The following is a 12,197-nucleotide window of genomic DNA, read 5'->3' on the forward strand; positions in this document are numbered from 1 at the left end:
AAAAAAATAAATAAATAAATAAATAAATAAATAAATAAATAAATAAATAAATAAAATAATCAGGTCGCATGGCCTAACACACACAGAACTCACAAGATCTTACTCTGTACCCCAGGCTGGCCTCAAATTCACAATCCCCCTGCCTCACCCTCCAGCCTCCTGCATGTTGGAACAGAAGATGTACATACAACACCTGATTTCAAAACAGATTTTCTGGAAAATTCAGTAGTTCTGGTTTTCACAAACCACGACAGCAATATGAACAAGTTCGCATTGTTTCGCACAGATTTTTATGTGCCGCTTTGCACACAGACTTGGAGAAGAGGTCACCCCACCCACATCACACTACTATAAGTAATTAGAGAAAAGCAAGTGTAGAGTCTTGTGTTCTTTTTCTGTTTCTCCGTGCTGGAGACCCAAGCCTCGCATACTCTCTACAGCTGTGAAGCACACCAGCTAGAGGCTGAGAGTTTAAACACCGCTGCCCCACAGGATCTTCTCTGAAGCTAGGAGATGAGATGGTCCTAGCGTCTCTGTTGAAACCACCTTTTAAAAAACAGGGCTTAAATATGACAGTATCCAAATATGCTTTATTGTATGCAAATTCTAGAAAACTTGGTTCATACAAAGGCAGTTCTTTCCAGTTAATTCCTCATTCCCCAGCCACTCTGCGAATATGAGACTTCCTCACAACAAGGCCATCTTTGTCCCTTCACGTCCCTTTCCGCCACATAGCTGCACCTGCTCCAGGTCCATTGTGGAAAGAACATTAGCGAGAAGGAAAGTGGCTTGACAATTTTTTTTCCAGGAGAACAAGAATAGAATAAGTCTTTCTTTAAAGTACTACATAATAAGAAGTTAAAAGATAAAGTGCCACATGAGAAGAATAAGTGATACTTTACCAGAAATCAATAACCACAGAGTCACTGAAATGAAACCTAGCTGCTTCTTAACCAGATGAAAGTATGCGGTTTCTCGCTGTGAAGAGACTTTCTCACTGTGAAGAGAGGAACTTCTCTCTCACTGTCTTTCTGAGAACTCTCCCTGGGATCTCAAAGACGCATGTCCAGACGTTTCTTCAGCATGCAGCCTCTCACAAGGACCGTCCTCTTCCCCACGCTATCTTACAAGCATGAAATGACCGACACAGAATGACTCAACCCCAGGTGATCTTTCATCTACTTACAGGGAGGGCTGCCGTATGCACACAGAGAACAAGAGTGTAGCAGGAACCCAGGAGCTCTGTCAGTGTGCCCACCACGCCATGTCACCCACAGGCACCACCGTGTCTGCCCGACACCATGAGAGAATCAGAGGCCTCCATCCATCCCCGTGGACGCCGGAAGCGGGTTCAGGTCAACAGCACACCGGCTCACTTGGGTTGAAGCGGTCTCCGCAAGCCCAAGCCGACTCTCTGCTGCCTTAGTAAATCCTGCATTTCCTTGTGCGATTTCTCCTGAGACTTCAGCTTTGCTAGGCGCTTTTTTTCATACTCATTTTCAAGTTTGATGGCTGAAAGATAAAGCAAATGTAGCAAATCTGAGTGGCGTTTTCACCATCTCAAAGCACAGAGCAGGTGGACACTGTAGAAGAACTAACAACTTGACTAAGGACAGACAGGAAGCATGGGTGTGTGTGGATGATAAACTTAAAAGTTCTGTGATCACTAATTTATTAAAGTAGCTCTTGAAAGAAAAAGAGGGAGGGAGGGAAGGAGGGAGGAAGGAAGGAAGGAAGGAAGGAAGGAAGGAAGGAAGGAAGAAAGAAAGAAAGAAAGAAAGAAAGAAAGAAAGGAAAGGAAAGGAAGGAAGAAAGAAAAGAAAGAAAGCTAGCTTACATTGTGCTGAAGGGAGCAGGCCATCCTTGATGGTTTTGCATGGCTTGAGCGTCACAGGATTACCAAAAGCAATTTCTCCCAAGAACGGCAACCTGATGTTCACTAAGTTTGTGTACCAGGTCTTTGTGAGCTTTGCAAGGTCCCATGGTTCCTGTCTGAGGCAAAATTTCGTGAACTTATTCAATCAGTTTTTACTGGGCATGCTCTGTGAAATACAGACATCTTGCTACCTTTCACTCAAGTTTTGTTTCTGGAGGATTTTCCAGAGTTACCACCCTAACTAGCAATAAAAGCCTGCTGCTAATTGGCAGAGATCTTGATAAAAGACCCGAAACTAAGACAGGGTTTGTTCACAGTGCAGCACCCTACAGTTCCAGCCAATCCACTGATGAGATTATACACGGGAATCGTAAGCTGAATGTCTCTTTTTATTTTTATTTTGACACAGGGTCTCACTGTCACACCCTGGCTAGCCTTGACTACTATGTAGACCAGGCTGGACTCAAATTCACAGAGATCTGCCTGCTTCTGCCTCCCAAAGGCTGAGTTTAAATGTGTGCACCACCACGCCCATCTATAGTGTCTTTTGTGGATCAAATAACATGAGCTGGATATGGCAGGGCATATCCAGCAATCCTGAGAGTGGTGTACACAACTATAATCTTAGTCCTTAGGAGGCAGAGGCAGGAGGATGGTGAGGTTGAGGGCAGCCTAGAATGTATTATAAGTGCCAGAGCGGCCTGGTGCACATGGTAGGACCCTGTCTTAAAGAGCAACAAAGGAATGGGGCTGGAGAGATGACTCAGCAGTTAAGAGGACCAGGGTTCAGTTCCTAGAACCCACAGGGTGGCTCTCAACCATCAGTAAAGTCAGTTCCAAGGAATCTAGCACCCTCTTCTGACCTCTGAGGGCACTGCATACACAAGGTGCACAGAGAGACATACTGGCAAAATACTCATGCAAAACATAAAGCTAAAGGTAGTACATAAAGAGCCGCACACATTGAGCGGGTATGTAGCACATACCAAGGCTTTTCATATCCATCCTGGAGAAACAAATGAGACTACCAGCTAAAGTTTGCTTAATTCAGAAAGGACAAGTGTCAGCTACGCGGTTCTCATCTGCGGTTCACATTCCTTCCACCTCGTTTAAAGGTGGGAAATGGTACGTGACACCTGCTGCCCTTTGATTTTTCTCCTCCAGTTTCGTTGATACTTCAGCATACAATGTTAGGGAGTGAATTAACAGGATAAAAATCATAGAAGCAGTTGCAAAATCACCCGGATGTATTTATAAAAATGCTCACCCTGCTTTAAAGTGCAGACTTTGAGATGGTTTGGCGGGTAAGAGTGCTTGCCAGCAAGGTGGGTGACCCAGATTGGTCCCTGGGATCCCTAGTGGCTGGAGAGAACCAGCTCCCACAAGCTGTCCTATGGCTCCCCATGCATGTGTATTATCTGATTGTTTGGTTGGATTTTTTGTGGATTTGATGTGTTTTGTGTAGTAATTATTTTTTTCTTTGTTGTTGTTTCCCTAAATTGCTCAAGCAGGTCTTTAATTTATAATCCTCCTGCCTCAGTTACTCAAGTGGCTGGAATTACAGGCCTGTGCCCCCTGACTTAGCTAAAATTGCACTTGTAATAATATTTACTTGAATGGTGCTTTATGTAACCCAAGGTCTAAACACACACAACGGACAGAACTAAGCTGAAGGTAACGAATGGCAACTCCCCTGCCGCTCTAGCTACGTCACCCTGTGAGGAACCACACTGACATCGTAGAACGCTATTCTAAAAAGAAAACCTTGCTTGACTCACGCATAATGGTAAATGTCATAAACCAAAGCAGAGAGGTTAAAACATAAGAGCCAAGCATTGGTTGTGCATTCCTTTGAATCAAGGCGCCTGGAAAGCAGATGCAGAAGCTGACGCTGGCCTGATTGCACAGCCAAACAGCTCGTTCAGACCAGCTAAGGTCACCTAGTAAGGCAGGCTCAAAAAACCTTGTGAAACAAATCCAGTTCTCTAAGGCAATAGCTCAAAATCACAGAGTGAGACTACTGTGTGGTGCTGGCAATGCGTGTTCATGATGTGTTCTCTGTGTCCCAGGCAACCAGCAGGTCTCACACAGGCATTGGCTCATTTGCCAGCCCCACCACAATAGATAAGTGAGCATCGCGTTACAGATGTGGGAGATAAGGCGAAGACGCTGTGTGCAGAGGGAGCCCGGCTTGGAGCGCAGGACTGCAGACTAAAAAGTCCATGTTGCCACACGCTGCCTGCCAGAGAGGCTGGAAAGCTAAACTGACCAGCGCTTTTACACAGGTGTTATTTGTACCCGCTAAAGGTATGTTTTAGGATGGGAGCAGTACAGGTGTTTTTAATGACTGAAACCAAAGAAAAAAACCCAGACCTACAAATAAAGACACATACATAGAAACCCATGTTAACCTAAAAAATCACTTTTAAAATGTTTTTTAAAAAGCCTGGCAATGGTGGCACACACCTTTAATCCTAGCACTCGGGTGGCAGAGGCAGGTGAATCCCTGTGAGTTCAAGGCCAGCCTGATGTACAAGAGCTAGTTCCAGGACAGCTAGGACTGTTACACAGAGAAACCGGTCTTGAAAAAAATAATGTTTTTAAATAAGGTGACACAGCCTCCCGCGGAATATCATAAGCACACGGCTGTGGGTTTGATCAACCTAAACCTCTGTTTTCTCATTTCATAGTCTGTCTTTGGTGTGAAGACTAAATAGAATTGTGTCTCAGTTTAACTGGCCACTTGAGGCCGCTTAGAACCACCTAAGAAGGGAGTCTCAGTTGAGGGATTTCCCAGATCACAAGGCCTGTGGCCTCATCTGTGGGGACTTGTTTTCCCTGTTAACTGCGTAGGAGTCCCCATCTCACAGTGGGCTGCACCACTCTGGGGGGGGGGGGGGAGGTGGTCTGGAGTGTATAAGCAGAGTTAAGCACAAGCCTGTGAGCCAGACAGCAAGCTGTATTCCTCCAAGGCTCCCTCAGTGATGAACTGATGTGAACGTGCCCAGAAACAAGGCCAGATACCTCCTTCCCTCCCCTGTATGCGTATTCTGATTTTTCAGATTACTTTATTTTGTGGAGGTGTTTTGTTTGCATATATGCGCGTGTCTTCAAGTGCGCTTTCTGCCACTGAGTCCAGAAGAGGGTGACAGATCCCCTAGCACTGGAGTTAGAGACCGTGTGAGCCGCCACGTGGGTGCCAGGAGCTAAGCCCCAATCCTCCGGAAAGCAGCGGGTGCTCTTAACCCATGAGCCACCTCTCTACACCCATTTGTATATTTTTATAAAAAGTAGTATTTGGGAAGCTGGAAAGATGGATCATCTACTAAGAGCATAAACTGCTTTTTCAAAGGACCCAGGTTTGGTTCCCAGCGTCTGCCAGGGGCAGCTCACAAGAAGCATCTGTAACTCCAGTTCCAGGGGAGGTCTTCTGGCCCCCATAGACACCTCCTTAAACATAATGCACACACGAAGAGGCACGTACAACATAAAAATAATTTTTCAAGTAGTCTTTTAGAAACAAAATTCAGACACTTTAAAATGCTTTCTTATACTCCATCAACTTGCTGCGAAGCGTGCCCAGCCAGTCACAAACCCCAACCACACTATTGTAATTTGTGTATAGGTATGTGTGTGTATGGTGTGTGTGTGTGTGTGTGTGTACTTACACTTTGTAACAACTGCCCTTCAAAATGGTTTGCACTGTGTTCCTTCTTGGCAAGCCATACGCCATGGTGAATGGTCACGATCTTTCTCTTACATAAGAGCCTGATGTACTGTCTCCGGTGCTCTTGGCCTGGAAGGACAGCAACAGCTCTCGTTTGAATATTTTTATAGCCAAATAACCAAAAGGTCATGACAAAACATGGAGGGATGTCAGGAAGCACATTCGTAAACATTAGCTGGATCTGGACCCTGGACATAAAAATAAATAAGTAAATAAAATAAAAAAAAGCTAGTTCTGTTTGTTTCCAGGAAGTCGCTCTATCGGGCAACTAAAAGGTTGCAGTTGGCAGGTAGCCTTGTGCCCTGGCACCATAAGCGCCTGTGCCCGGATGCAGAGTCTCACAGCTGCGCGCCCTTATGGCTGTGATAAGAACAAGGACCCTGCAGCTCTACTCCCGGCTCACCAGGCTTGCACTGGTTGCCAAGGCCCTTTCCAGAGTGCAGTTCCAGCCAGAACCGACTGGAGCGGGGCAGAGAGCGCCCTCCTCGCCCTCCCACGCCCGAGCCACTTCTCGCCCCTCTGTACCAGGCTGAAGGTCCGTGGGCCTCAGCCACGCGACCCAGGGCCGCAAGCGCTAGGCGCATATGGCCGCGCACTCGCAGCCGCCCCGCCGCGGACACGCGCCTTTCTGCTTGCTCGTGAGTGCGCCTGCTTGCTTGCTCTTGCGCCCCTGCTTGCCCCGTGCCCGCCCTGCGTCACCAGCCGCCTCAACAAAGGGCTTTGTGTGCGCGCGCCCACTGGGTGCTCGGACTCAACCCCTCCGCAGTGGGACTCACACCTCACAAGTGAGTGACAGCCCACGGTCGAGGTTCAGGCGTCAGTTTCTACAAAAAGTAGATAAAATTGTGGGGTTAGTCACACAACTGTGACCATGAGGATCCATAACTTCTTAGAGTCCAAGGCAAATGGTGTCACTATGCGGGAGGGTTTTGCTAGAGGCTGTTCCTTGCTAAGGCCAGGACCTTTCCAGTGTCCCTCCTTCGAGCCTAAATGACTTCCTAAGTCAAAGAGAATATTGTATGTGTAGATTTCGTGGGTAGTACGGATTAAAGCTAATGCTTGCGAGTCTCTGAAGCACAGAAGGATCAGATTCTATCAGTGTGAGTTCAGTGACAACTCTATGAAAGAGACAAAATGTTCCGATTGAGAGGGGACTGGGCCCTCAGTACATAGCGAGTTCCAGGGCCAGCTTTTAAGGTAAAACACACTAATCTCTCTACCTGCCACACTTCTTTCCTGCTTTGTTTTGTTGAGAAGTCCAGAATGGTCTAGAACCACTAGGCAGCCCAGGTTGGCTTCAAACTCGCAGATCATCAGACTTGACAGCAAAGCTTTATCCCTTAGCTGTCTTGCCGGTCCAACCTATTTTTATAATTAAGATTAATATCAAATACTTGGCTGGCAGGGGAGATCATCCTGGTTTTCCCAGGGACATGCTGACCCTGGACATGCTGACCCCTGTAAGTTCCCCAAATGTGAGAAACTACTGCATAATTTCTGATAATGGGAGGAGGAGCAGGAGAAAATCTAAATTAACAATGTACAGAAAGTACATTTTTACAGACATGTGCCCTGCGATCTGGGAAACTCTCATCCAGAGCCACTTACAATGCGTAAATATCATCAACAAAGAGCATAAACACCCCCACAACCCCACTGACACGGGAGAAATAAACTAAACATCCAAGAAGGTGGAAGAAGGCTTCCAATAAAGATCCTCAAACAAAGACTATTTTCTGAGTTTTCTTTAGAAATATCAAATCAGGGCTCGAGAAACATCTCCCTGCTGCTCTTCAGAAGACCCAGATTCGGGCTCCAGCACCCACATGGCACCAACAGCCATCTGAAACTCCCGGTCCAGAGCATCTGACATCCTCTCTGGCCACTGAGAGCATTGCGCATACATGGTGAGCCGGCATACATGCAGAAAAATACCCTAACATACAAAGTAAAAATAAATCTTAAGGGCTGCAGATATGGCTCAGTAGTTAAGAGCTCTGGCTACTTTCCAAAGGACACAGATTCCAATTCCCAGCACCCACATGGCCACTCACAGCCCTATGTAACTGCAGTCCCAAGAGATCTGATGCCCCTCCAGACACTACATACTTGCAAGGGGGAAAATCCATACACATAAAAAAAAATGTTTTTAAAAGAAGAGGGAAAGGAAACACCAAGTTTTAGCAAGAAGGGACACAGGGGTGGGGAGAAAAGATAATGAGCTAGAACCAAGTGCAAGGATACTTATGAAGATCCTGGGATGACTCTGCTATGTTGTATGCAAATAAAAATAAATTACCAAATTCTACCTCTCCTTTGTCCCCTCTCCCCCCTCCTCTTTCTGTGCCTCTTGTTATGCCCGTCTTCCCCTCCATCTCTGTCTCAGTCTCTCCCCATCTTGCTGGTACCTCTCCTTTATCTTCCAGTTAGCATTCCTCCTTATAATTGTTTAAGTGAGAGCTGCTGCCACCTAGTGTTAAAATGGACTTACAAAGGGGACTGCAGAAGAGATTTGAGTGCCCAAATAGAAGGAACTCAGTAACTGGGAGAGCGCTTACCGTGTTTTAGATGGTGTTCAATATAGTGCCCATACTGACTCGTTTAGTTACCACACGATTGGTGGCATTCATCATTTGATGGTGTTTTAATATTTATATGTATTTTTAACTCTGTGTGTGTGTGTGTGTGTGTGTGTGTGTGTGTGTGTTCATGTAAATTCAGGTACCTGAGTTATCAGGGCTCCTTGGGTTGGATTTAACGTTGAGCTGGGAACTCCATCCTTTGTAAGAGCATTATGTGTTCTGAACTGCCAAGCCCCTTGCGATGACATTTTGGAGAAGAAAACACAAATGAAAAAAAAAAAAAAAAAAAAGCCAGGTGAGCCAGGTGACGCGCCTCCAAGTCCACTGCTGAGGAAGACTCAGTAGGGTCCCTAGGACTTTGCTGGCCAGTCAGGCTAGCCTGCTTGGTACTGTCTCAAAAACCAAGTGTGTTTTAAGAGGCCATTTGTTCATTTCCCAGCTGCCCAGACTCCCGAAATAACCACTGCTTGGTCAATCACTATAGCATATTCCTAGCAAGCTTTTACATATTAAATTAACCTCAGCCACAAATTCAACGCCAGTCTGAGCCTTATAGGAGCCTTTCAAAAAGAAAAGAAAAGAAAAACGGAAAGAAGGAAGGAAGCTAGGTGGTGGTTGGTGGTGCACACCTTTAATCCTAGCACTTGGGAAGCAGAGACAGATGGATCTCTGTGAGTTCAAGACCAGCCTGGACTATAGAGTGAGTTCCAGGACAGGCACCAAAGCTACACAGAGGAATCCTGTATCAATAAACCAAAAAGAAAAAAAAAAGAAAAAGAAAAAACCCAGAGAAATTGAAGAACCAGAAGGGAAGGCAGTAGTAAAGAGAGGAGAGGAGGGGAGAGGAGGGGAGGGGAGGGGAGGGGAGGGGAGGGGAGAGGAGAGGAGAGGAGAGGAGAGGAGAGGAGAGGAGAGGAGAAAAGATGAAAGTCTTAAGAAGACTACACCATTAATCCCAGCACCCAGAGGCAGGTGAATCTCTGAGTTCAAGGCCAGCCTGGTCTATATAGTCAGTTACAGGACAGTCAGAGCTACATAGTTAGCCCCATTTTAAAAAAAAACAAGAAAAAAAAAGGGAAAGAAAATGCATTGATCAGTTATGTCACTGTTTTCTTTTGCGGTTCTCTAGGAACCGAACCTCCCGTCTGCCACCTAAGCTACAAACAGCCCGGGCCTTGTCTGTTGAGAGAGTCTCTCTATGGTTCAGGTGGTTTGGGCCTTTCCAAAGATGGAATCCCAGCGTGTTCCTGCTTAGTTCTGTCACTTTTTAATTTTTACTTAAAATTAAAAATATGCATCTCTGGAGTTGGCCACTTTAAACCATTTTTCTAATGTAAGATTTCAGACTGAGGTCCTGATGGCTGGAGGGGAAGCCGCATCCCCTCCAGTGAGTGAGTGAAACTGGCATCTGGGAGAACCAGCGTCTTCCCCACAATAAAGTCCACACTGCAGGGTCACTGAGAGACCAGATGGCACCACACTGGCAACCGATAGCTGACGTGTCCAAGCAGGAAAGACACAGGCCTAAGCCTTCCGCAGGACACTCAGCAAGTGTTCCAGCTCAGTCTAACAGGTTTTACAAGTGACAGAGGGCTTGGTCCTGGTTCTGAGAGACACCAGGGAGACAAAGAATGCTCTAACGGCACACATGGGAAACCGGAGCACTGAAGAAGGCCTTGCCAACTTTGCTGGCAGTCAGGGTATCAGGTCAGAGTAGGGTGGGATTAAAACACAGTGTGGCATTGAGAAGGAAACACTCCGGGTTGAGAGACCTCTTCAGACCTCCCCCGGCCTCACACAGGGCCCCACTGCAATGTCGCCACACTGGACTTAACCTCCAAGTGCAGGTGTTCGTCCAAACCCAAGCCTTATTAGGCAGGAGGCCCCGCTTCACGTTTGTCTCTATATCAGGCTCCTGTTCCATCCCACACAGCCACAGCAATCCCCTCATAGCGTCTGAATGACAGTTATTCACAAAAGTGGCTACTGGTGTGAAGCGTCAAGCAAGGCTTTGGGATTGGAGGAGAAGTGGCCTTGTGATCTGAGATTGGTTCCCAGAAGGATCAGAGTCCTTACCCAAGAAGACAGCTGCCCACACCACTCGGGCTTCTGAAGTTTGGATTGGGTTTTTGTTTTGAAACTCTTCTTAGGGCCATTTTTTAAAAATCTTCAGAATTTGTTTATTTTCTGTGTAAGTGTGTGTGTGTGTGTGTGTGTGTGTGTGTGTGTCCACTTTTGTGTGAAGGTGTCACAGACACAGAAATAGGCACTGTATCTCCCAGAACTGGAACCACAGGCTGTTGAGAGCCTCTTGATGTGGATCCTGAGAACTGAACCTGGGTCCACAGTAAGTACTCTTAACCCCTGAACCATCTTTCCAGCCCCATGCATTTCCATTTGATGGGCTTCACGATAAACGTTCAGAGGAACAGCTCACATAGGCCCTCATCAGCACTAGAAACTCAGAGGCTGTGCAGGACGGTGACCTTGAGAACAAAGACATTTCGCAGGAACTATTCAGCTCAACAAGCAGCTGAGTGTGGGTTCTGAGGGCCAGGAAGGGACAGCTTTCAGATCAATATTTATTAGTGTGAAGGACCGGCACTGTGGAGTTGTAGCTCCAGGGAGCCTTTGTGGCTGTGACGCAGAAGATCAGTGGTGCGTCTCAAAAGACAATTTCTGCACGTCCTGGCGGTCAAGCCGGGGATGAATGTGAAATGCACTCCCAGGCTCTGCCTCAGGATTCAGCCATTCTGGGGCAGTTCAAGAAGCAAGTTTTTATAAATAAGTGCCCCTCTTCTTTCAGATGATGTGGGATGGTCACTTAACCAAAAGTACTCCAGAGACAACTATCAGGGACTGGCCACCACCCTGGAGGACTGCAGAAATACATGTTCTTAGGACTTCACGGTCTTTCATTCTTTGGTGGTTGGGGGTGGATGAGACAGGACCTCCTCCTCCTCCTCTTTCTCCTTTTCTTTTTCTTTCTTTTTAAGATAGAGTCACACAGGGCAATGGTAGCACATGCCTTTAATCCCAGCACTCAGGAAGCAGAGGCAGGTGGATCTCTATGAGTTTAAGGCCAGCCTGGTCTACAGAGCTAGTTCAAGGACAGCCTCCAAAGCTACACAGAGAAACCCTGTCTCGAAAAACCAAAACCAAACCAAACCAAACCAACCAACCAAACAAACAAACAGAAAAGCAGAGCCACATACAAGGCTGAGGATGACTAAAAGCTTCCCATCTTCCTGCCTTTACCTCCCAAGAGATGGGATCAAAGACTTGGGCCACCATGCCTGAACGCTTTCTGTTATTTATTTGTTTGTTTTGTTTGTTTTCGTGTGCATCGATGCTTTGCCATGGGTGCCAGGTGTCCTGGAATTGAAATTACAGACAGTTGTGAGCTGCCATGTGGGTGCTGGGAACTGAACCTGGGTCCTCTGGAAAAGCAGTCAGTGTTCTTAACCATTGAGCCATCTCTCCAGCTCCATTCTACTGCTTCTTTAAAGTGTGGCCTCATTCTTTAGCCCTGGTCAAACTGGAACTCGCAGTGTAGCCCAGACTTGCCTCAATTTCAGTGCAATCCTACTGTATCAGACTTCCAAGTTACAAGTGTGAGCCAGGATGATCTACTTTTGTTATTATGTTTCTTTCTTCCCTTTCTTAGCCCTGTCTCTCATTTAAAAAAAAAAAAAAAGAACTCATGGGCTGGAGAGATAGCTCAGCAGATGAGGCCACTGGCTGTTCTTCCAAAGGACAAGTTCAATTCCCAGCACCCACATTATTATTCCTTAAAAACGGCGGCGGGGCGGCGTGGGTGTGTGGACAAACACGGGATAGACGGCACGCAAAGGAAGAGACAGACACGCAGCTCCCACGTGGGTGCGTTCAATGGGGAGAGGGGAACACGATAAGGGCGGGACGTGCAAGACACACAAGGGGGGGGAAGGGAGCAAGAGAGAGAAACCTCGTGGAGCGCTCGCTTTTAACTGCGGGCGCAAGGTTATCTGGG

The 12,197-nt window shown here is 46.7% G+C and overlaps 1 protein-coding gene across 1 annotated transcript; it reads right to left on the reverse strand.

Moving 5' to 3' along the window:
- Window positions 1-1,217: 1,217 nt before the first annotated feature.
- Window positions 1,218-5,609, reverse strand: CUNH4orf36 (chromosome unknown C4orf36 homolog). The gene is made up of 3 exons (XM_050155607.1): window positions 5,545-5,609; window positions 1,838-1,992; window positions 1,218-1,512 (listed from the first exon to the last, which is right to left on the reverse strand). Exons 1-3 carry the CDS (start codon window positions 5,607-5,609, stop codon window positions 1,373-1,375), a joined length of 360 nt encoding a protein of 119 aa, XP_050011564.1. The 3' UTR covers window positions 1,218-1,372.
- Window positions 5,610-12,197: the final 6,588 nt, after the last annotated feature.

Source organism: Alexandromys fortis, unplaced genomic scaffold, assembly GCF_014885135.2.
Source record: "Alexandromys fortis isolate MF-2015 unplaced genomic scaffold, M_Fortis_MF-2015_v1.1 scaffold_87, whole genome shotgun sequence".
NCBI classification, from domain to species: Eukaryota; Metazoa; Chordata; class Mammalia; order Rodentia; family Cricetidae; genus Alexandromys; species Alexandromys fortis.

Coding starts and splice junctions, on each gene's coding strand:
- CUNH4orf36 (XM_050155607.1), bottom strand. CDS start 5,609: ATGGCGTATGGCTTGCCAAGAAGGAACACAGTGCAAACCATTTTGAAG. Junction 1,993..5,544: donor AAGGGCAGTTGTTACAAAGT/GTAAGTACACAC, acceptor ATTTTGCCTCAG/ACAGGAACCATGGGACCTTG. Junction 1,513..1,837: donor CCTGCTCCCTTCAGCACAAT/GTAAGCTAGCTT, acceptor TTTATCTTTCAG/CCATCAAACTTGAAAATGAG.